A 23,117-nucleotide genomic window follows, 5' to 3' on the forward strand; every position below is an offset into this window, starting at 1 on the left:
CTATAGTCCCAACTACTCAGGAGGCTGAGGCAGGAGAATCCCTTTAACCCGGGAGGTGGAGGTTGTAGTGAGCCGAGATTGCATCACTGTACTCCAGCCTAGCAACAGCAAGACTCGTTTCAAAAAAAAAAAAAAAAAAAGGCCCCGAGGAGAAGAGAGAATGTGATGGGGCCTTCGGAGCTCACAGCTCCCCTCTTCCCCTCTAAGTGGCCCATGGTGGCAGTGCTGGCTGCCCCTGGGCAAACTGCAGAGGCACCAAGGAGCTTCCAAGGAAAGGCTGAGGCCTGGCCCTTCCCAGAGGAGGTGCAATGGTCTGGAAACTCATCAGATGGATCAACGGTCACGGTTTCTGGTGGCAGACACAGCTCGGAGGGACGTGAAGGTGTGTTTGGATGAGCGACTGTATTGCAACTATGGGATGGGCTGGAGGATAGGCCCAGCAGGTGGCCCAGGATGGAACCCCTCTGGAAGTGCCTGGGCAGGGCCGGGTCAGCTGCAGCTGCAGGTAAGCATGCATGGGACCCCACAGGAGTGGCTGTCAATGACATCAATGTGGAGACAGGTCTGTGGCCTAAGGGCAGAGTGAACCCCCAGGGTGTCATGGGACAGGAGGGAAGATAATGTTTTCCTGCTAAAATGGGCGGGTCAGACCTCAGTGTCTGAAGAATTTGACTAGAATTGTGCTTAGGATCAATGAAAAGGGAGGGGAAAGTCACAGTATTCGAGGATAAACTAATTTTTACCTTATTCTAGGATCAAAGTGACTATCAATGCTTTAAAATACAGTATATAAAGTGTTAGAAAAGGTATTTTTTTTTTCTTTTAAAGCATACTAGTTTTTATAGTATATAAATAGTTATGGAATCTAGGTAGTGGGTTTATGAGTGTTCACGGTAATTTTTTTCAGCTTTTCTGTATGCTTTAAATTTTTCAGGACAAAATACCTAGAAGTGGTCAAATATTTTATTTTGTAGTCGAGCATTTGAGGAACCCCTGGACGATTGTTGGGAAGCCTTCGGGTTAATGCAGCATGAAAACCACTGGGCCTCTTCTGAGCCCTCTGAGCTTGAAAATCTCTAACTTCCTAGGGGCTTCTCAGGCTCAGACCAGGCCTGGAGCTGATGTGTTTGAGAAGCTGACGTTTTTAGATGACTGTCATCTAAAACCTCAAAGCCTCAAAAGCGGTTTACATCAGTGGGGCTGCACCTGTATTCTGAGTTAGTTTTATCATAAAAATGGGTCATTGGCAGTTGCCTTTTAAAGGTGAAAACAGATGCAAAATATATTTTTAAAAAACTCAAACAAACTTTCAAAAACCACACACAGTGCCAAGTAGTCAGTGGATTTGTCAGCACCCTGCCTGAGAACAGCATTTTAATAAAGGCCCAGCTGCAAGGGTGCAAAATACCAGAGCTGGAAGCATTGCTGCCCTTTCTTTGTTCTGCCTTTCAGGACAGCTGTCCTCAAATATGGGGTGGGCAGAAGTGGTGTGCTTACTGCCAGCACTGCCTGCTACAAGGAAAAGAACTGTATGGCCTACTAATGTGGGGGAGTGCTGGATTAAACAGCATTAAGACGCTTCTCAGACTGTTCAATACACTGGTGTGCACTGCCAGTCGCCCAGGGATGGACACAATTGTGGTCCCCAAAAGTTCTACAGAAGACTTTTAGGGGAGGGACCACACTCTAGGACTCATGCTTTAAGAAGGCAAAAATCAACCAAGCACTGTGGCTCATGCCTGTAATCCCACAGCTTTGGGAAGAGGGAGGATTGCTTGAGCCTAGAGGTCTGAGGCTGCAGTGAGCTATGATTGAACCACTGCATGCCAGGCTGGGTGACGGAACAAGACCCTGTCTCTAAAAAACAAACAAAAAAAGGAAGCAAAATGGAAAATGCTTCTTTGCAAACTTTATGTCAATTAGTGATATATCTAAAATACAGCTTGAGAGGCTGGGGCAGGAGAATCACTTGAGGCCAAGAGTTTGAGGCCAGCCTGGGCAACATAGTGAGACCCCATCTCTAAAACAAAAAATAAAAAATAAATTAAAATGCAGTTTAACTGTAGCAGCTACACCCTTCAGTAGCATCTGTGAGAGAAGTGTTATTTCTGACCAAGCAGAGCTGTGTTTTAAAATGAAGGCTCCCCCAACCTGTGAAAAACATTCCTAGCTCAAGGATAACTAACAATATCAACAAAACATTACTTTAGCAATGCTTCTGTCTTCCTACCCACCGGGGACAACTGTCTCCATGGCTTGTATCTTACATTCTCAAATAACATCTAGTTTCTGGTTCCCGAGACCAGGCGCATCCTCCGCCTACCCCACTCCACTGAACCAAGGATCGGCTGTACACCCTTCCTCATTAGAAACTTCATCTCCACCCTCTTTCCACTCCCCCACAAAACAATCAAAGCACATGCCCAAATTTATTTTTATTTTGCACACATAGGAAACAGGATCCTATCAAAAGAGAACAAAAAAGAGAAATGAGCCAATTATCGCAGAGGAAAAGCATGCACAGATCTGCTTCAAGTTTACTCTGAACCACGGACACTCCAGGAATTCCACACACCAGGAGTTGTCTCACTCCAGGAGGTGGGCACAACCCACCATCTACACAATGGAAACAAGAATGGCCAGGAAATGTCAGCGAAGTGGGACTTCCATATGCAGGATCAGTGTTCACAGTAGCACAATTCTAATCAAGTTCAAGGGAAAACAAAATCTGTCTCACACAAACGTGGGAATACAAAATTGTTGAGCCCTAACCATCACTGTCTTTTAACATCATTTGCTATCAAAAAGATAAACAAAATTTAGTCACGGACCTTTGGGTGCCTATTTGGCTGTACCTGATTCCAGGGGCAGCTCTTAGTGTGCTTTTTCATCACAAAAAATAAAGGGAGAAACTGACATTAAAAATGCAAAACAAATGACCTGGAGAAAGAGGAGTGTTTGGACCCACGTAGTTGTCTTGATTGTAAACAGTGAACATTGTGCTTTGTTGTCTCATTTAGATGTAGGCCTGCAGCATGGGAGGTACCACCCTGGCAGTCAGCAGTCACACCAGGGTGGTCAGAGACACTGGTGGCGGCATCTGTGCTTGCAACTGCATTCCCAGGGTGTCTGTTTTGTTCCCAAGAGTTTCCCACAAAATTCCCCAGGAGGTTCTCTAATTCAATGTCCTCAGAGTGAAAAGCACAGCCACCAAATCACTCCATATCCACTTCCGTGAGATGTCTTGATGTTCCAGTTCAATGAGTAACAATTTCTCAAGAGGCTCTGATTAGTTCATTAAAAAATAAGCACCCCCACCTCATTCCCCGTGATACAGCACATCTAGTAATCTAGGCGCCTTGGCTAAGCTGCATGGCTCTTAGCACACAGGACAGGTCAGGGTTCACACATCAACACTATACGCAGCAGAACAGAGCTAGCTCCCTGCTAGCCAAACTACTCAGGAGACTACCTGTGAGATCCTGGGGTGAGCTGTGATTCCTATCCAGGAATATGCATTTCCAACCACATCTTCTTCATTCTAATTATAACAACATGGTCAGAGCAGTTGAGTCAGTACTTTTCCTGTCTTTTCCCAGCAAGCTCCTCCTCCTTGGAGCCCAGCACATACCCGCTTAGACCCAATACAATCTCACAGAGACACCTCAGCTGGTCTCTCTCCCTGGAAGGGTCCAAGTGACTTCCCAGCCAGATGTGCCCCCTGCTTTGAAAGCGCCCTTCAGAACCCACCACTGGAGCTGCCTGAGGGAAGGAGACTCCCGGGCCTGAGAATGCCCTGGAGAGGCGGTGATGTCCAGGGAAAACACACACCCAGTCTGATCTCAAAGGGCAGGACGCTCTACATACACTTCCATAAACACACCGAAAGAAAGGGTAACAGTCCTTTCTCCAAATCAGACCAAGAGCTCACAAAATGCAATGTCTTAGTTTAGGGCAGGAAGTGATTTCCCATGAATCTAAAGAACTTTGCTTAGTGGACGTCAGATCACTGTCAGGCCTCCAAGGCAAGCCTGATTCTAGGCCCCATCGTGCGGTGAGAGCCGCACGCACTACCCTTCCCTGGCGGTGCAGGAGAAGTCTATCTTTAGGATATGAACAGAGACAGAAACATGACAAGGGGCTTGCTCTCTCCTGAATGTCTCTCCAACAGCTTCTGGAAGAGGAAGGCTGACGACAGGACAGGCTGGAGCAGACGACCTGCTGGGTTCAGCTCAGCCGGCTGCTGCTTCGTTGGCTGAGCTGCCCGGCGTGGGGCTTCCTATGAATACCTGGCAGAAGGATGCTTGCCTGGGATGCTTGGTCTGGCCCTCCACATGCCACCTGCACCTCCAGCACTGCCTTCTTCCTCTCAGTCTCTCTCCTGAAGATCTGGTCACGCCATCGTAAGGACATCAGCCCTCAGGGACTATCACCACACTACCACCTGAGAGCACAGACTGTGTCAGAAACAGAAGCAACAGAGGAGACATAGTGTGAGTTCATATATTGTCCTCCGTGGAAAATCTGAAAGAGAGCTGTGCTTGCCGTGAGGATATCAGAGGAACTGCCCTTAGCGGCCCATGAGACCATTCCTGGAAGTGAACATCAACGGGGACAGAAAGGCCAGGGAAAGGCCTCCTCCTGTCGTTCCTCTTGCACGTGGGCGCCCCGCTACTTGGCCTTCACTACCTGTTCGTAGGGGGGCGGAGGCGTGTTGCAGTAGGCTGGAGGGGGCGGGCAGGCCACACTCCCCTGGGGTGAGTTGGGTGGGACCTGGAAAGCCATTGCCATGGAATTGCCGACAGGGTTCATCCCCGGTCCTCCTGGGTCGGTGTAATAGGGCGGCCCCGGCTGCTGGGCTCCTGAAAGACAGACGAACATAGGTGAGCACAGAAGGGAAAGCTCCATCACACCCGAGTATGCGCAGGCTGCAGCGCCAGCAGACCACGCCCCGCCGTTCACTCAGCGACAGTGTATGAAGGACCCAACATGCCTGGTAAGGGGGCACCTGGGGTGTGGTGACAAGCCCTCTCGGGGCTTTGATTCTAGTGGACTACACTCCACGCTACCAGTTCACACATTAGGGTGGAGGGAACTGGGTCACAGTAAGGTAAGGCCGTCTGCGGTGAACTATGGGAAGAGCTGCAAAGACCACCCAGGCTTTGCAACTCAGCCTGGCATGATCACAGCAGCTCCACAACCCCTCTGGGCACGCCGTTGCCTGGTGACCATTTCTTAAGTAGGGTCTCCATTCTCCCCTGCTGGGCTAGCATGTCCTCAGGGCAGGAGTTACTCATAGGCAGGGAGGCCGTGCACCTGGGCACACATAGCCGGGCTGCAGCTGATGGATGCTCCACGGGTCAGGAGTGGAGCCGCAGGCAGACTCCCTAGTGACAAGCTGAGGAGCAGGGCATGGGGGCACCACGGAAGGTGACGGGAGGGCACAGGCTGGACACCCGACCCCAAATCTAGCCCTCACTCTGAGGTGCTGTTTTTGGTCTTGTTACTGTGAGCATGCAGGTTAACACTATAGAATTCTGCATATGTAAATAAAGTATCAGGAGAAACTGTGGAAGTGCTGGGTGTTCCCTGGGTAAAGCTGATTTTGTGACAGGACTCAGGTATATTTGAAGTGAGGCTTCATTTAGCTCAAGGAGACACTCAAGTGTCAAAGAAGCTGCCCCTGTGTGAATATTGTGTAGGGTTTTTTTTGTTTTTTTTTTGCAATTCTCCCCCTGACACAGTGTGATATAGTTCTGACTCTAGAAATATGCCCATCAAGGTACACAAGATGTCCCAAACCTCCAAAGCCCACATAAGTCAGACCATGGGAATCTGCGCATGTGCAGAAGGAGAGCATGTAGAACAGCAGCACAGGCCAGGCCTGCACTGTGTCTCACCGAGCACTCTCTCCTGCCAGGAGGGCACTCGGCACAGACACCACCTGTGTGAGCCGCCGCCTTGCCCTGAACTGTGCCGTCCCACAGACACTACCTGATTGAGATGCTGTGTGGTCCCACAGATGCCACCTGCGCTGCTCTGATGCATCTCGCCCACCGCCTTGCGTGTGTTCTATTTACAAGTCGATCTACTGCCATTACCATGAGTTTCCCAAGGGGAGAGATTATGTTTTATTCAGATTGGATCCTGCTATATGTTATACAATTAAAAAGCCGAGGATTTTTAAAAAGAGGGCATTGCAATAGTCTAGGCAAGACATGATGAAGGCTTCTGAATATGAGAGAAAAAATGGAGAGGAGAGAATGAGGCGCTGAAGCTGTCAGCAATGACTGGCCTGGGATTGACACGATGGGGAGCACATGGGGAGGGAGACAAGGGCTGAGAAGAAAAGGCCCTAGGTTCTGGTCTCAATAAAGGCCCCTCCAACAGGCAGGGCAATACAGGAGTACAGGGGCTCTGCAAGAGTGAGTGCCTTACCAACGTCACACTACTGCTACAGCAGCACCAGGACAAGGGCAGGGCAGATGAAAAAGTCTGTGCTGGGCTGGAGAGGGCGGAAGCAGCTCTGGGGCCTCCTGTGGGAAGGTGGTGATGGAAACGTGGGCATGCCCAGGAGAAGGCTGCAGGAAGGAGCAGCACTGAGGCCAGGAGCGGAGCATGAAGCATCTAAGGCTGATGAGAAGGACGTGTAGGCAATGGGAAGACGTGGCAGGAGGTGGCTCACCAGGAACCAGGGCAGCAAGGGGTGGAAGAATTTTCAGGAAAAAGTGATGTCCTCTCCCCAGCTGAAGAGAGATCAAAATAAGCAGGCACATTTCCAGTGGTTGTGGCCCTGGGGTTACCGTGCTCTTTCTCTGCAGTTTCACACCATGGTAGACACAGGTCCCTGCCGCAGTAGGGAGAAAACAGTCCAGGGTGGGGGTGAAGACTGTAGGAGGGGACAGGTGGCAGTTGGAAGTCACACAGGGCAAGGGAAGGTGCCTTTGTGAGGATGGAAATGCTTGCACGTATGGGCAGGGGTGGGGAGAGACACACAGGACAGAGAGGACTTTTGGGGAGAAGACAGCTCGGCGAAGGCAGGGGCCTCTGGTGAAGCACTTGGAGCCCACTAGCTGGGAGCTGGTACACAGGAAGGCACCCGAGACAGTGGGCCGAGTGGACAGAGCCATGTGCGGTGCTGCCCTGAAAAGCACAGCAAGGGACTTGGCTACCACGGGTTTGGCAGAGGGGTGGGTGAACGTGGCCGGCAGCCTCCACTACCAGGGGAAGCGGGTCCAGGTGATTCATTTGCTGACAGGGATGTGGGAAAGGGCAACAGGAGAACTAACCAGGGAGATTCCAAAAGCCTCAAGGACAAAGGGAGCAATGTGTGATGGTCACAGATGGGAGCCAAAATAGTGACAAGGAGCGACAGGCCCACTGGTGCAGGATTTGATGTGGTGGGGACAATCTGCACAGAAGTGTCAGCCAGGAGCAAGGAGATTCCACCACACCTCCCTTCCCTACACGGGGTGTGCCCTGGGAGGAGCCCTTCAGTTCTGGTTTGTGGTTGATGGTTTGGTTAAAGAAAATACACAAAACATTCTAGGAAGAGGCTGGGGTTGCAGGAAGACTTTCTCCAGAAGATGGGGTAGAAAGGGTAAGAAGAGGTGAGTAAAACCACGGCTGCCCCTCATGTCGCCAGTGTCCATCAGGCCAGCCTGTGCCGTGTGCACACGGTGGGGAATGGCACAGGATGGGGATTGGGTGGGAGAACAGAGGCTCTGCAAGAGTGAGTGCCTCACCAAGGCCACACTACTGCTACAGCAGCACCAGGACTTGAACCCAGTAGTGAGCTAGACAGTCAGACTCTTCCTACGATGACAGGCGTCTCTCGAAACAGGATGGTGAAGTGCAGAAGGAAGTTCAGGCAAGGGTGGGATGGGAGAGCCACAGGAGACTGGGGGCATCACGGGCCCCTGTGTGGAGCGCTGTCTAAGAATTAAGGGCCGCCACAGCCAGCCTCCCAGCCGGGCTGCACTAGTACCCTTGACATGTCATCTGTCTCCAGACAATGCTGGAGTCGTTTTACTCTGAACGCCATCATCTCTTCCTCACTGGGAGTCTTGGCATGGTTTGAAAGGGAGCTCTAGGCTCAGCAAAGACTGGGAGGATAAGCTGTGATGTTAACTGACAACCATCCCTTCTCAGTGAGCTGGCCCAGCCCCGCGGGTGCCAGGGGGCCGGCCAGGCAGCCTGTATTCTTAGCAGGACCTGCCACCTCTTCAGCCCAGCTGACTGGCCAGTAGCGTGTCAGAGGGGTTGGGCCAATCTTCCCTGGGGGTGCAGGAAAGTCCAGCAGGCCGCAGAGTGAAGGGCAGAAATGTAGGGAGAGGGAGAGGCGGCTGACACGGCGTGTGGCCCAGGAGCGACAGAGGCCAGGGGCCCAGGGGCCTGACTCCTGACAGCGCTCCAGTTCCACCAGGATCCCCGCATCATTTTAGTCAGCCCCTTCCAACCCAGGGCACATGGGTCTTTGGTCTCACCTCTCCTCCTCTCTAGCCACGCCCTGGCTTCCCTGCTCTGTCCCCTCTGGCCCAGCTGCCCCTCCAGCCATGGGCAGGGGCCTCAACACAGGGCAGCAGGGGCAGAGCTCATTCCTACCACCCAAGCTGTGGCAGGCGTGGCCCTACACTCCTCGCCACCCATCACTCATGGGAGGGTGAGCTCTCCAGAGGGACAGGGCCTGCTATGAGGGGCTCCTGCCCACTTCAGAGCCTTGTGTCTCACCGTGTGCCCTATTCTCCTTCTCCAGCAGTAATCACACTGCCTGGATCCAGTCTGCCCTCCTGGGCCCTCACTAGATAACATATCCCGGGCTTTCACCACGCAGACCATGTCTCCTGGAATGCCTGTGGCCACCTCATGCCAGGCTCCTCCCAGCCTCTGGTCTGGCTAATTCCCATGTATCTGTTAGTCTCAGCTCAGAATCACCAGGCAGCCCCCTCTTGCTGCCTGTCACTGCCTTCCCAGCTGAGCAGGCACCCCTGTCCTCTGGCACCCAGAACAAGGCACGCCCGTGAGTATGAAGCAATTGCCCAGTATGGTATGATTTCCTGAGCCTTCTGAACACGAGGACAGAGCATCACTCATCCTGGTGCCCTGAGAGCCCAGAATGGCACCTTGCATGTGGCAGACATTCCATAAATACATGGGAGGAGTGACTGATGCAACGAGTGACGACTTGGATCTGGGTTTTGGCGCTGCCAGATTGTGCTGGGTGTGCATGGGTTTCCTGAGACACACCTGTTTCTGACATGACAGGAGTGACTGGCTGCCCCACTCAGCAAGCCTGTGCCAAGCCTGTGGCTCCTGTTGAGGGGAGGAGCCCAACCCCCTGCTGCAGGTGAGGGAGGGGCAGGAGTGTGGTCTTTGTAGCAGAGAGGCAGCCAGGCTATGTTTGCAATGTGGCCACTCACACTGCAGAACCAGAAACACCAGCACCTGCATCCAATCCAGTGGGTATATTTGTGTTCATAGCCGCAGTGATGGATCCTGCCAGGAATTGGTGGGATGGGACTGAAATATTTGAACATGGAGATGGAGAGGTATTTGGAATATAAAAGAGAATGGATAGGAGGTGAATAAACTGTGTACTTGTCAAGAACATGAACCCTTAGGTGAAAAAACTGGTGACCACACTGGAGAGGCTGCAGTTGAGGTTAAAGGGCAGCGGGGCCAGAGGCCGGAGCCTCATGTGAGCAGCTGAGGGACCCTGGCCAGGTGGAGGCAGTGCAACCGGGAAAGCAGCACGCAGAGGCCGCGCTGACCCAGACAGCTGCTCAGCTTCTGCTCATTTGGCATCATTTTAGTCAGCCCCTCCCAACCCAGGGCACATGGGCCACAGCGTCCTCATAGGACGCTGGCCATGCTTACCATTCAGGCTCTCACAGAGAAAAGCAACCAAGACAAGGTGGACCCAGTTCTCACAGAGGCAGAGACTTATTTAGGAAAGAGAAAGCAAGGACACTTCATTCCCTGCATGAAGCCCGCGGACAGAACGCCAGCAGGGCCTGGAATGTGCCCACAGACTTCAGAGAGATCACGGCAAAGACGTTCCCACACACACACAGATGATTCTATGGCACATGGCTTTGGAATCGAAAGCACCTTAAAGTCAAAACCTCAACTCCACAATCACAAATAAGCATGGTGAGAACAAAAATGTGAGTGTTCCAAATGAAGCCCTGTAACTAAAGAGCAAAATTACAAAATGAGCTTATTACCAGTAACAAATACAGAATGAAGTCAGGAAAACAAAGCCCAAGGGAGCTGCAGCTTGAAGCAATGACTCTAGCCAAAAAAAGGTGCTTTGCATGTGCACAGAGAATAAAGAAGATTAAGAAATAATACAACTAGCAAAATAAACTACCTTAAATGGTATTCTCTCCCAAGGGGAATGGTTTGCAAACTGAAAGGGAAAGAAAAAAGAAAATGCGTGAGGGAAAGTGAAAGACCAAGATAAATGAGAACTGACTGGATCAACGTTGGGGAGAGCATTCAGATTGCCTGCCTCTGAGCAAGTACCTCTCAGTGCAGGAAGCATGGAAGAGAACTAGGACCTCAGGGTCCTGTGACATGCTAAGTGCACTTCCCCCACAGATCCAAGTATCTCACATACAGCCTGTCATTCTAGCCACAGAGGAATGCTATGAGATACACACAATTTCCATTTTATAGATTCAAAAGCAGAAACCCAAATAAATTACACAATGTGCCCAAGGGACTCTCCTTCCAGTGTACACTGTTGCATCTGTGAGGACCCAGGCGGACCTCTCTGCCAGGAAGGAGAGCTGGAGGGGGAGGAGGAGGAGGAGGTGGAGAGGGAGGAGCTGGGGGGGGAGGAGCTGAGGGGTGCAGCAGGGGCCCATGGAAGGAGACCAGCCCGAGGATGTTGCTGAGCCATGCAGTTAAACCACGGCCGCTTCCTCTATATGACTTTCATGAGAGATAATTCTTTCTTATTTTTGAAGCTGGATGAATTGGGGTATGTGTTACTTGTAGCCAAAAGCCTTGAACTAACTCTTCCAGAGAACATTTTCACAAACAACAGACATGTTGCCAGCTCAGTATTGGCATTTCTGTGTCCTCTGAGCTTTCTAGTTTGGTTTGGTTTGAGGTTGTATCTGCTCATTTTGCTAAACTGTCTCAACCCTTAAAAATATTTCTGAGCTCATTCTCCAGGATTTTTAGGTAAGTACTGATAAACTGTTTACAAATAGTAATAGTTTTGTTTCTCCTTCCTGATGCTTGAATGGCTGTCTGGAGGGTCTCAGGACAAGCCACAGGCCAGTGAGTGGCAGGAGGGGAGTGAGCCAGGAGGGGTCGCAGAAGAGGTCAGAGCCCACTGGGCAGCCAGGAGGGGTGCTGAGAGAAGAGAGGGCCTCCTTGGCCTTTCAAAGTGCTTCTGTGGGCACAGTGGGTCCATGGGAGTGCTAGGAGCACAAGCCCTGGCTCCTGTTGTGACACTGGCTGCCTTGCTGGAAGCAAGGGGCAGCAAAAGAACCAGCAGGGAGGCTCTCAACAAAGGGTGGTGGCAGCCAGGGTGGTGTCGAGAGAAAAGGCCAACTGGCCCCAAGGCTCCTGACCTGGAAGACCTGCTGGAAGAACAGAGGTGGAGCCTGGAAAGAGGGCGGAGGAAAGAATCAGCCCTGCAGGGTCCTCCACTCCCACCTTTTTGACTCAATACATAATTCATGGGAGTAGTCTTTCATTTCCAAGTGTGGGTGCAGAGCACGCATTTGTTCATTTACCGACATCTACAAACTTCAGGTATCCTACTGGGAGTAGTAACTGCTGCCCCTCACTGAGTGCTGACTCTCCGGCCTGTGCTCAGCAGGGGACATGAAGGAAGTACTCTTAGGATCCCAGCTTCAGGGGCTTGAGGTTCAGAGAACTGAGCAACTTTCCCAAAATCGCCAGAGAGGCACGAAGTTTAATTAAAACGAAGCCCCTAGTATCCGGAGGTATGCAGCTTCTATTTCTATAAACATATTCAGACACCTTTGTAGTGCAAAATCTAAGAGCTTCTTTCAAATGTTCCATTTATTTTTATATTTTGATCAGTTTAACAGCAATGCATTGACACTCCTACAGTTTCCATCACTCTGTCCTCTTATTTTTACATTTTTGTTTTATATATTTTGAAAATTAATTTAAGACATGACTATTAAATCTTCCCCTTTTATAAAAGATGATTTTTATCCATATTAAAAGGACTTCCTTTTCATAGGCATATATTACTAAATCTATGGAATATTTCTCAAATACACACAAAAAACTGGTAAGTGGGAAGAAGGGAACTGGACTGCAGACTGTGTATTTCTTCTTCCACTGTATACACTGTACATTTCCTCTTGAGGTACATACATACAGAACCTCCTGCTACTGCCTTCTGGGGAAGAGAGGAGGAAGGGAGTTAAAAGACGTGGGTATTAGGTACCCAGCCTTCAGGCCGACCTGTTAGGGTTTACAGAGACCACACACTTGAAACACAGCTGGGATGCATGTTGACATTGCTTTAGGACATCGGGCTCTGATGTCCCACAAGAAAAGGCACAAATGTGGTGAGCAAGATTAAGTAGAAAATGAAACCCCCATGCTAAAAGTTTTCACTTTTTCTTTCCTAGCTGTATAAACCAGAAGTTGAGTGAAGACAATAGTTTTGCTTGCTGCTGCTTTTTTAAAACAAAAGCAAAAATAACTGTGTTAATAAAGAGAATTCCAGTGCATCCCACAGAGCAGATCCTCGAGCATCTGCCAAAAATTAGAGCAAAAGCAGTCATGTTATTCCAAAAGATGATTACTAACTTTCACTCCGGCCTTGCAGAGTTCACAAGTGCTCACACTATTCTTAATGCTCAACTTACAGGACTGTGGCCAGCACAGTCCATCCTTCAATGTTTGTGTCTTCATCAAACCTGTAGCACTTCTCAGTGCAGGGGGCATCCTGCATCACCTGAGGACCTTGCTGAAATACAGACCTAGACTCAGTAGCTCTGAGTGGGGCTGGGGTGAGGGAGAGCCTGCATTTCTAACAGGCTCCAGGGAGCATGCATGTCTTCAGGCTGTAATTTGAGTAGCATGTGCAAGGTACTTGATAAGCATCTATGGATCCTCGTAACATGTTATGATTGCCATCCTTCCTTACAGAGGGGGAATCTGAGTCATGAAGGATAGGTCCCTCCCTTCACTCAACCCTTCAGTAAGTTCCATGAGCTCTGGGCCCAGGAAGGACTCCATACGTGCTCTGTCCTCACCACCCCAATGCCCCACCCTGGCCAAGTAGGACAGTGCCTCTTACAGCTCTCTCTCAGGTTCCTTTGCTTAGGTTTATGATTCTCTCCAGAAGTTCTCCTGTGCGGCTCTCAAGTCACCTTTGATCTCGCCCCTTCTTTGCTAATCCCTCCTGGTGAATTCCTGTTAGTTTCCCATGTCACGCATGCTCTTTAGCCTCTCTCGTTAAAGCAGAACATACTTGAATTTTGATTTTAACACAACATGTCCTTTTTTCTTTTTTTGAGATGGAATTTCGCTCTTGTTGCCTAGGTTGGAGTGCAATGGCGCAATCAGATCACTGCAACCTCCGCCTCCTGGGTTCAAGCAATTCTCCTGTCTCAGCCTCCTGAGTAGCTGGGATTACAGGTGCATGCCATCAGGCTCGGCTAATTTTTGTATTTTTAGTAGAGATGGGGTTTCATCATATTGGTCAGGCTGGTCTCAAACTCCTGACCTCAGGTAATCCCCCTGCCTCAGCCTCCCCAAAGTGCTGGGATTACAGGTGTGAGCCACTGCGCCCGGCCGTCTTTTTCTTCTTACAGAGGAGTGTTAACACATTCCTCTTCACTGCCATGCAGACTGTGGATGATCTTCCTCTGTCATGTTTTGTTTCTGTTTCCTTGCTGTTTCTTATCTAGTCTGTTTCCCTGCCCTCTCCCCACTATTTCACTTTCGTTACTATCTTTGACAGTGGTTTAGAATGTGGATATGTTGCTTTAGATTTCAAGAGGAGCTACTGTAGAGACATCCCAGGAGCTGTCAAACACATCAGACATGACTTTGTGGAGATTCAGCCTCGTGAGCCTCCTTCCAACCCCTCACCAGTCTTTCTTCACTGAACCTGGAGAAGCACAGGTGCTGGGGGTGGGTAGAAGTGCAGGCTGGAGCTGCTGAGGACAGCACCATGTCCTCAGTGGAATGGTCTCTGTGCCGGCCAGCCGGGTGTGAAGTAAGGAGATTATTGGCACGGAGTGAGCTTAGGATGGGTGCCCTTGAAAATTCCATCCAGCCTTGAGATTCTTTTGACATTTTTTCCCTGAAATAATACAATGAACATGTAGCAAAACTAACTAAGAAAAAGCAGAAAAGGCACTCCAGAAACAGAATGGAGAGAAATAACTACAAAGACAACGGTTACTGTAAAAGATGTTTAGAATACTGTAAACAAGTATGCGTTCATTCTCCCTCAGAGTCTCCGGAAGCAACCTACCCCCACTGATATGCCAACTTCTGGCCTCTAGAACTGGGGGAAGACACATTCCTGCTGTTTTAAGCCATCAGTCTGTGTAGCACTTTGTGAGGGCAGCCCCGGGACATGAATCCAGTATGCACCTTCTCCCGCTGTCAACAGCACAAGCCCACGTCAGCCCACAGCACACGAGGCAGTCTCAGCACAAGAAAACCCCAGCACTGCTCCCAGAAGCATAATTAGTGGAAACATTTTAAAACTGTGCAGGGCTTCTTTTTGTTTGTTTGTTTACGACTAGACCTGGGATTCTGTGACCCTATAATTTTGTTCTCCCTTTTGCCTAAGTTAGATCAAAGGTAACTAATAACAAATCCCCGTGGCCACATGCCCAGTTAAGCGCCTCGCTTTGTTTTCAGTAATCATCATCACGTGTGCAGGCCTCATCTCAGCAGCCAGCCCACCTCCCCACCCGCCAACTTCTCCTCCACAGGGAACCAAGGCTTAAAATACTGATACTCAACAAACAGCAGACAGAAAAACACCACTTCACATCCTTTAAAAGTATTTTCCCAAGTCATTAGAAGTCTTCAGAGAACAAAAAGTAGATTTAAGGTTGAGAGAGTAAAAGGCAGATAGAATGGAAATGCATGTCATATTTTTGCTGAATTTCCACAGGCAATTTAAACGCGTATGATAAAAGGGACTTCCAACTTCAGCCTTTCACTTTGGGTGGTGCAGCATCCACGTTTTTCTATGAGAGGAGGTCAGAAGTCACTGTCATCTTGTCCTCATCCCAGGGACAGCTGCCTCATCACCCCGGCTGTCCTGTGGCTGCACCATGCCCCCACATAGGGCGCCCGCACACGGGACACGCACACAGTATGCTCACAGAGCACTGAGTGACAGACGGCAGGCTGGACGTGTAGGCACAGGGACTTCACGTGGGGCTGCAGGCCTCATTGCAACAAGGAGCCTCCGGTCTTGTTTGGCCCACATTTTCCCTCATCCACCCCTTGGAGGGGCTGGAAGCAGCCATTTCAAATATTAATACATTTAGGGAGAAAAGTGCAATGGCAGACTTGGGAGCTGAGGGATCTGAAGGAGGCTCTGCTTCCCAGAGGAACGCAGCCAGCAAGGCTGGGGGTGCCTGTCGGATGCAGAGGCCCATGTGAGCAAACATGAGGGAGACCCTTGGTGCGTGCAGTGCGCCCCTCCAGATGCAGGCACCCATGAGTGGACGAGGACGGGCCAGGAGCTCGGGCTCCATCTCAGCCCCATCACTGGCGAAGCAGAGGACAGCGGGCAAGGGACTTAAATCTGCTCGAAGTTTCTGTTCCCACTGATCAAAGATCACAGATGTGCAAGCTTTGTTTTGAGTAATGTAACAACAGAAATTGCCTACCAACAGAGCAGGCTGTAAAAAATTCTTTTTGAAATACAGTCTGTGCAAAGTGCGTTATCTGCCATTATTTATAGTGGCTAAGGACATTAAATGCTTTCACATGGAAAAAAAACAGCTGCCACTTTTGTATGGCAGAACATTCTAGATATATCCACTTTACACAAACTGGGCTGTGCAAACTGTAACAGCAAGGCAGAGGTCACAGGGAGGGGCAGCACGGGGGCTGGAAAGAGAAGTGCTGAGTAAGAATAACGGAGACAGAGATGGGATGTCAGATGGACAGAGCTGGAGGACTTCGTGGAAACATTCCCGCTGGTGTGGAGGCCCGCCATATTGGGAGGCCCTCACCAAGTAAGACAGTTCCCACACCCACACCCCCTCACCCTGACCCTGATCAGCCAGTTTCCTTCTGCTATCAGGGATGAACGGGTAAGGAATATTCTGGTAGCTATGAGAATGTATGAATAGACTGGCATTTGTGATTTGTAAACAAAAAAGTATTTCCAGTTGATTTCTTTCAGCAAAACCATAAACTCAAAAATCTCTATCCTGAAGGCTGCCGCCCAGGGCAGCACAGGGCAGGAAATGAGTGTGAGACCCCACAACAGACCCTTACAAAACCCCCACGGCTACACACCCTGGATCCCTCTGCCCTCCTGTTTCTTCAGGAAAAAACCCAGAATGAAAATGTTGGAGCCCCAGGGGCTGAAGAACAGGGAGAGGTGGCCTGCAAGGCTGTCCCATCATCATCCCCGCACCTCAGAAGCACCCTCAGAAGCACCGTCGCACTGGAAAAGAATGACACGCATTCCACCAGTTCTGAAGCCAGATGTCCTCACAACCGAAGCATTTGTGCTTGGGCTATGACTTGAGGGTAATTAAACTGTCAAAACACCCTCCCTACTATTTCCATTTTCTCTCAGTTGGTGTCATTTAGTCACTGCAGGCTGACAGACTTATTACAGGATTGAGACATGAGAACGAATAGTCAGAAACCCATAAATGAACTCACCACAAATGGCTGCTGGAAAGGAAGAAAACTATCGGTTGGGAAAACTCCATCTACTTCAGTCACATTAAGGAAATCATTTTTAAACAAAACTTAAATCACATTAACACCACAGATTTCATTATTGACTGTCCTCTGCAATCTGTCTCTATGCATCTGCGGGATTCTCTAGTGGAACTCAGGACCATTTTTTAGAGGCAGGGTCAAGCTATGTTGCCCAGGCTGGAGGACGGTGGCTATTCACAGGCATAATTACTACAGTCTTGAGCTCTTGGCCTCAGCCCATCCTCTCACCTCAGCATCCTGAGTGGCTGGAACTACAGGTGTTTGTCACTGGGCCTGGCTAGCCTCACGACCATTTCACAAAAAACATTATCCAATGCTCTCTTCCCTAACTGCACCTTGATGGTCTTGCTGTACCAGCAAATTGTCATCTTGACCATGACCTTTAGTGGCCACATAATATTCCACAAAGAAGATGGACCATAATTCAATCATCATTTCCTTTGGAGCTCCCTTAACTACCCATTTGCCACATTCAATCACAGGGGTACCACTCTCAGCTGAGGCCACCTCCTGCCAGCCAGCCCCTCCTTCCCCCAGGCCTACAGTGCTGCCTCAGCCTAGGCTTTTACATTTTCTCCACCCTACAGTTCCTAAAGAGCAGGGAGGATTCTCACCCACACCCTCCACCTGTGTGAACACAGTGGCTGGAGCTAATTAGCTCATGTTTTCAGAGTGAATGAACGAATAAAGTGAATAAACGAATGAAGACAATTGTTCCTCTCTACCCAGGAGAACATATTGGTGGGACCCTGCCAGCATCCTGATGGTGAAGGATTTGGGGTTGGGCATTTAAGGAGCTCTGACTTTCTGCTGCTGCTGCATCTTGGCTGATACTATATGCATAGATTACATAGAATGAGGAGTGCTTTTCTGCAAACCGTCTCATTTTGCAGTTAAGGTGCTGAGGTTTAGAAGGGACCGTGGCCTACACTGGGTCTCACAGACCTCAGGCCTCTTAACTCCCTGACCAGGGCCTCTTTCTCAAACCACAGCTACTCCACACTCCTCCCACTTTTCAGCCTCTGCACAATCCGGCCAGGCCCTGAGCCCTGTGGCCAGCAGCTGCAGCCTTTGGGTCCTGGTTCCTGGGCTGGCCTTGGAGCCCCACCTCTGAACCTCAGCCTCATGCTGACTTTGCCAGCCCCTTTCCACCATGTTCAGAGTCCTGCCCCAACCCACACCAACCCCCAGGACCACGATGCTGCCAATTTCCTCCCCTTCCCGACCAGGAGCCTCTGCAATGCACAGATTATCTGCTTTCCCATGCTCATCAGTGATGCTTGTCCCAGCAGGAGTGCCACGTGAGCCCCCCACCCCCACACCCCAGAGTATGAGCCACTGCCCTCCCCTAACACAGTGGATGAGTCTGGGTCCTCTAAATCCCTCTGCTTTTTCATCTTCATTAACAGGCATCCCACGCCTAAACCCACTTCCCCTCTCAGACTAGCAGAGAAATGAGGCTCTGCCGAAAATTCACTAACACCCACCCTGCTTTGTGCAGATGCCTGCATACCTTGGCACTGCCCGGGCAGCCTCGGGCATGACATTTACCCTGTAGACCACATGGGACATTGGGATCCCTCGGCTCCTCTCTCTCCCTGGACTGCCAACCTCTGTGTGGCCCTCCTCAGTCCCCATGCTCCCAGGGCCCACGCCACAGATAGTATGGGATCTGAGCAGACAGGTGCAGCAGGGTGAAGCCACCCTCAGGGGAAGTGGGTGTCCAGACCAACAGCAGGCAGGACCCTGCTGACTCCATTCTTGTGTTCACTATTACTCTGTCTAGGAAACAGCTGAATTCTTCCCAAGCTCAGCACTGTTAACAAATGATCCAGCCCTGGACCTGGCAGGGAAATGATGGAAACTGTACACTCCCGGGAGCCCTGGGAGCCTGCTTTCCTATGATAGTCTGGATATCCTGGGATCAGCCACACCACTGCAGGCCTGCAAGAAGTATAAAATGAAAAAGGGATGGCAAACCAAGTCTAAACTTTGGTCAGAGAAGATGCGCTGGGACCAGCAGCCCCTCACTCTAGAGAGCTGGGGGCTTAATTATTCTTAATCCAAATGGCCCTTCTGTGGGAAGCCTTCCTGGAGTTGTGCACCAGATGGAGTCTCCTACTTACACGGTTTCCTAGCATTCTCGACTTTCTCTCCCTTGCAATCATGATGGTCACTCACTACAGAGCTGTTTGTGCCAAAGCTCACACAGGTGCTGGAGCTATGCATGCAGCGGTGACTGAGGGCGGGCGTCCAGGCTGTGCGGTGTTCTGAGCTCCTGCAGGCGCCTCAGCAGGTGTGCAGTAAATATGGACCAAGACAGCAATTCAGGCAGGTCTGTGCTCCAGGCTGTGACTGTGGTTGTGATGCATTGCGACCCTGGTTTACCAGGCTGCAAACCTGGGAGCTCCTGCAGTTCACCTAGCCTGAGGATGAGGGCATCTACTTGGTGCCTGAGACCATGAGTCCTGTACACAGCCCCGTGGGGAGCCCAGTGTAAATGTGGAGGATTAAAGCTGGTAAAGCCCCTGGCAGGGCACCCAGGGAGAAAGGGGAGGATGTGAAGCAGCCAGAGACAACTTCACTATGGGCACAACACAGAGCGGCACCTTGGAGGAAGGCATTTTCCAGGCAGATGGAGGGTGTGTGCAGGCCTCAGTGCGATGTAGGATGAGAGAGAGGAGGTCACTCAAACTGGACACAGAGTAGCGGGGATGGGTCTGAGGAAGCTGTGAACGCGTCCTCGGTCCTCAGCTAGGGACTCTGGACTTAACACCGTGAGCCAGGTGAGCCGGCAGAGACGCTGCCACAGAAAAACAGCACGGCCAATGTGCTTCTGTTTTTTGTTTTTTAAGACCCTTCTGGTAGCCAAGTGGAAGACAGAGGAGCTGGCGGAGACCAGTGGCCAGCAGGCACTGCGCCAGGGTGAAATAAGGGATGTGGCAGATCTAATGGCCTGGTTGTTGGAGATTCTCCCAGACAGATGGGGTGGGGGTAGATGGGGTGCAGGGTTCTGCAGAACAGAGGGATGGGTCCAGAAAGGAGTGCATATAGGGATGCATTCTCCTCTCAAAACCCTGGCATGCCAGGGTTCAAAAGAATTATGCAGCTGCAGGCACAGTCTCAGCACCTCACCTACTCACAAGAGCCCCAGTTCACATGAGCGGTAGACTCTGAGGACCACAGACCAGGGACATGTAGCCTTCTGCACTGGAGGCTGTGGGGCCTCCCATGCCAAGTGGGGCAGGGGCTGCTCCTCCCTGCAGTAAAACCTCTCTGACTGATCCAGATGAGACCCAGTGAGTGACGGCTTGCATCTCTCATTTTAACAGAAATTTGCACTTTGCCCTCTGATACAGCACAAATCTGGAATGATTTAAATATTTCCAAATATCAAAGACTAAAATCCACTTATGGATTCAAAATGGTACTAACCTGGCTGAAAGTTTAAGGCACAGCTCCCAGTGAACTGCTGTGGAAAATACATTTTCTATTTTTCTGAGCAACATTTTTTAAAATAAAGAAAATTCTTTCTGAAAGGAAAACCCTGTGGAGTATCTGGTGGAAGAAAGCCGTACAAGAACAAATACGCAAATGACTTTGCATCTTGATAACAGCCTGTTCTCTCAGGAAAACAGAAGAGAGAAGATAATTTTCTCCTTTTACATTCAATCCCTCTACTTCTCTCCCATTTAAAAATCACTTTATTGATGTCTGATTGACAGACAAAACATTGTGCATGTTTAAGACTACAACCTGATGAGTTTAAAGACAGGGGCACATCCAGAAAACCATCGTCGCACTCTATTCCATAAACATCTCTATCACCTACAAAAGCTTTCTCTACTCTTCTTATTTTTGTGTGATAAAAACATTTAGCATAAGACCTACCCTCTTAGCAAAATTTTAATTATACATTATAGTTGTATTAATTGTAGGTCTTACACTGTACAACAGATCTCTAGAACTTATTTTTCTTAACTGAAACTTTGTAAAAGCGAAGGCAACCACTGCTCCCAGAACTGACCACCTATCCACAGTGTACAATCAATACAGAGTCCCATCCCCAGGCTCCCACGTGGAAACTGTGGCTGGGAGCAGGGTGGCACAGACACCAGCAACGCCCCTCTGCCCAGCCTCAATCTACACGTGGCCAGAAGACCAGTGCTCTGATGAGCGGAGCCAGCCCAGCCCTCCAGGACCCTTGGCTCCCCGCTGTCATCAGAGAGCTCCCTGGCCTGTGTCCTGAGGGAGTCCACACCACCCACCACAGTATGTAGGAGTTTTAGATGGCCAAGGCAATGTTTTACAAGAATTAAGAAACAGTTAATTCATTTTGACCCTGGGATGTCACTTTGGGTGATATGCACTAAACAGACTAAATGTGATCTGTACAAAAACATCTATTGCTACAGTCTTTGTAAGTATCTGGAATACTAGTAACGGCACAATGAATACTTGTTGAATGCACGAATAAAAGGCGAAACATGAGAAAACAAATTATCAGCAATAATAAGCAAATTACCATTTAGTAACATAATATCTAGTCCACAAGCATTAAGAATGGCAGGGGTATTACCGCTCCTACACAGAAATTTATATGTGAAATAATGTTTAAGGAAAAAGGCAGAGAGCAAATAAAATGCTTATACAAACTGCATCACATCACGTGCATATGTGGCACACTGATAACTGTAAGAATATGAGGCGACGGGTGTGCGATATACCTTACGTTTGTTATCTGCACAAATGCACAATGGAGCTGGTCATCAGAACTAAAAAAATGAATAACACACCTGAGCTCTCCCTTCTGGCACATTCTGCAGCAGTACACTTTATAAATGTTGGCAGAGGACACACACCGCGGGGAGGAGAGACAAGGACAGGGCTGGCTGACCTGGGCCGAGATTTGGGGGCTGCCTGGTGTAGGAAACATTGAAGGCTGGCTCCTCAATCAGCGGCGGGGGGTACATGCGCCTCCGGATGAAGAAGCCGGCTCCGCAGCAGAAGAGCACGCCCATCATGAGGAGGAACCTGAGGAAAGGACAGACGTGAGGGTGGTGCTGGCAGATGAGGGCCCTGAGGACTCGGCCCTGCAGCTCAAAGGCCTCACGCACTTCTCGGGGGTCCAGGACCAATGACTCCCCAATGCACGGATCAGAGGGCACAGGCATAGCCACAAGGCTCGCACCTCAAAGTTGGTCCTCTGGGGCCCATTTTACCCAGGGACATTCCTCTAGTGGAAGGCACCAAGTAGACGCTTGATCTGCGGCCTCTGGGACAGGCCCCAGTGAGGCCACCCACACAGAAGCACCGTAAGTGAGCTCTGTCTCAGCTCAAATGGCCAGCCAGTTTCAAAAAGCTCATGCAGTCACTTTCCTGTCCACGGCTCTGACCTCAGCTGAACATTTTAGTTAGAACAGGAGATGCCGTCTGAATCCTGTCTGAACGCCATGGCCGATCCAGCCTTGGCCTTGCTGCCTGTCTCCCTGTTTTCCATTCTTCACTGTCAAAACAGCAAGGCAGAGCACATTTATCCTTCCAAACCGTGTCTCCGTGACCACATGAACACCCACAAGGAAACAGAAGTACCCTTCCTGGAGCACACCTTAATTATAGGGAAACTATGGGAACAGAAATACAATCAATAAAAATAGAATCAAGAGAAATACAATCAATAACAGAAGCAGAGCTGAGCGCTTTAAGGGTAGCACCTCTGTCCAACCCATCTGTGAATTCTCATTGACTATCACTTCATCAGCATTCAGTAAATGACTGCAGAATGAACCAATGAATGGCTTCCTTCCATTCCTCATTTGCCCTATACTTTTTGTTTCTAGAAAAAGAGGAGAGTCACTTTGAGAAGAATTAGTAATAGACAAAACTGGCAAACTGGCAAAACTGGCAAACTCTTGCCCATCTCTGAACTGAAATTATGAGGGGATCCCTGGAACCATCCAGAAACCATGCAGACACCCACATGATGAGGGCACCTGCTGCCCTGTGAGGATGGGCACGCAGCAGAGTGGGTCGCAGTCACTGGCACCAGTCCACATATAAAAAAAGCTTAAGAGCGTACAATAAAGCCTTTGAGAATATTAATGTGATATTAAGTGGAAGGTCTTCAGCCAGCCCAAAAGTATTTACCAGATAACTTTGGAAGGCTGAGCAGG

At 49.9% G+C, this 23,117-nt stretch overlaps 1 protein-coding gene across 2 annotated transcripts in view; it reads right to left on the reverse strand.

Annotated features, from left to right (window-relative positions):
• Nucleotides 1-2,420: 2,420 nt before the first annotated feature.
• VOPP1 (VOPP1 WW domain binding protein) overlaps nucleotides 2,421-23,117 on the reverse strand; it is a 100,525-nt gene continuing 79,828 nt past the window's right edge. The window contains exons 4-5 of one of the 2 annotated variants that reach the window (XM_033194508.1): nucleotides 21,842-21,978; nucleotides 2,421-4,862 (exon numbers count right to left, since the gene is read on the reverse strand). In XM_033194508.1, coding sequence (XP_033050399.1) covers nucleotides 4,672-4,862; nucleotides 21,842-21,978 — 328 coding nt within the window. In that variant the 3' untranslated portion in view covers nucleotides 2,421-4,671. The remainder of the gene's footprint in view (nucleotides 4,863-21,841; nucleotides 21,979-23,117) is intronic. The other variant, XM_033194509.1, reaches the window with a different exon arrangement.

Source organism: Trachypithecus francoisi, unplaced genomic scaffold (genome assembly GCF_009764315.1).
Source record: "Trachypithecus francoisi isolate TF-2019V2 unplaced genomic scaffold, Tfra_2.0 Lachesis_group4, whole genome shotgun sequence".
NCBI classification, from domain to species: Eukaryota; Metazoa; Chordata; class Mammalia; order Primates; family Cercopithecidae; genus Trachypithecus; species Trachypithecus francoisi.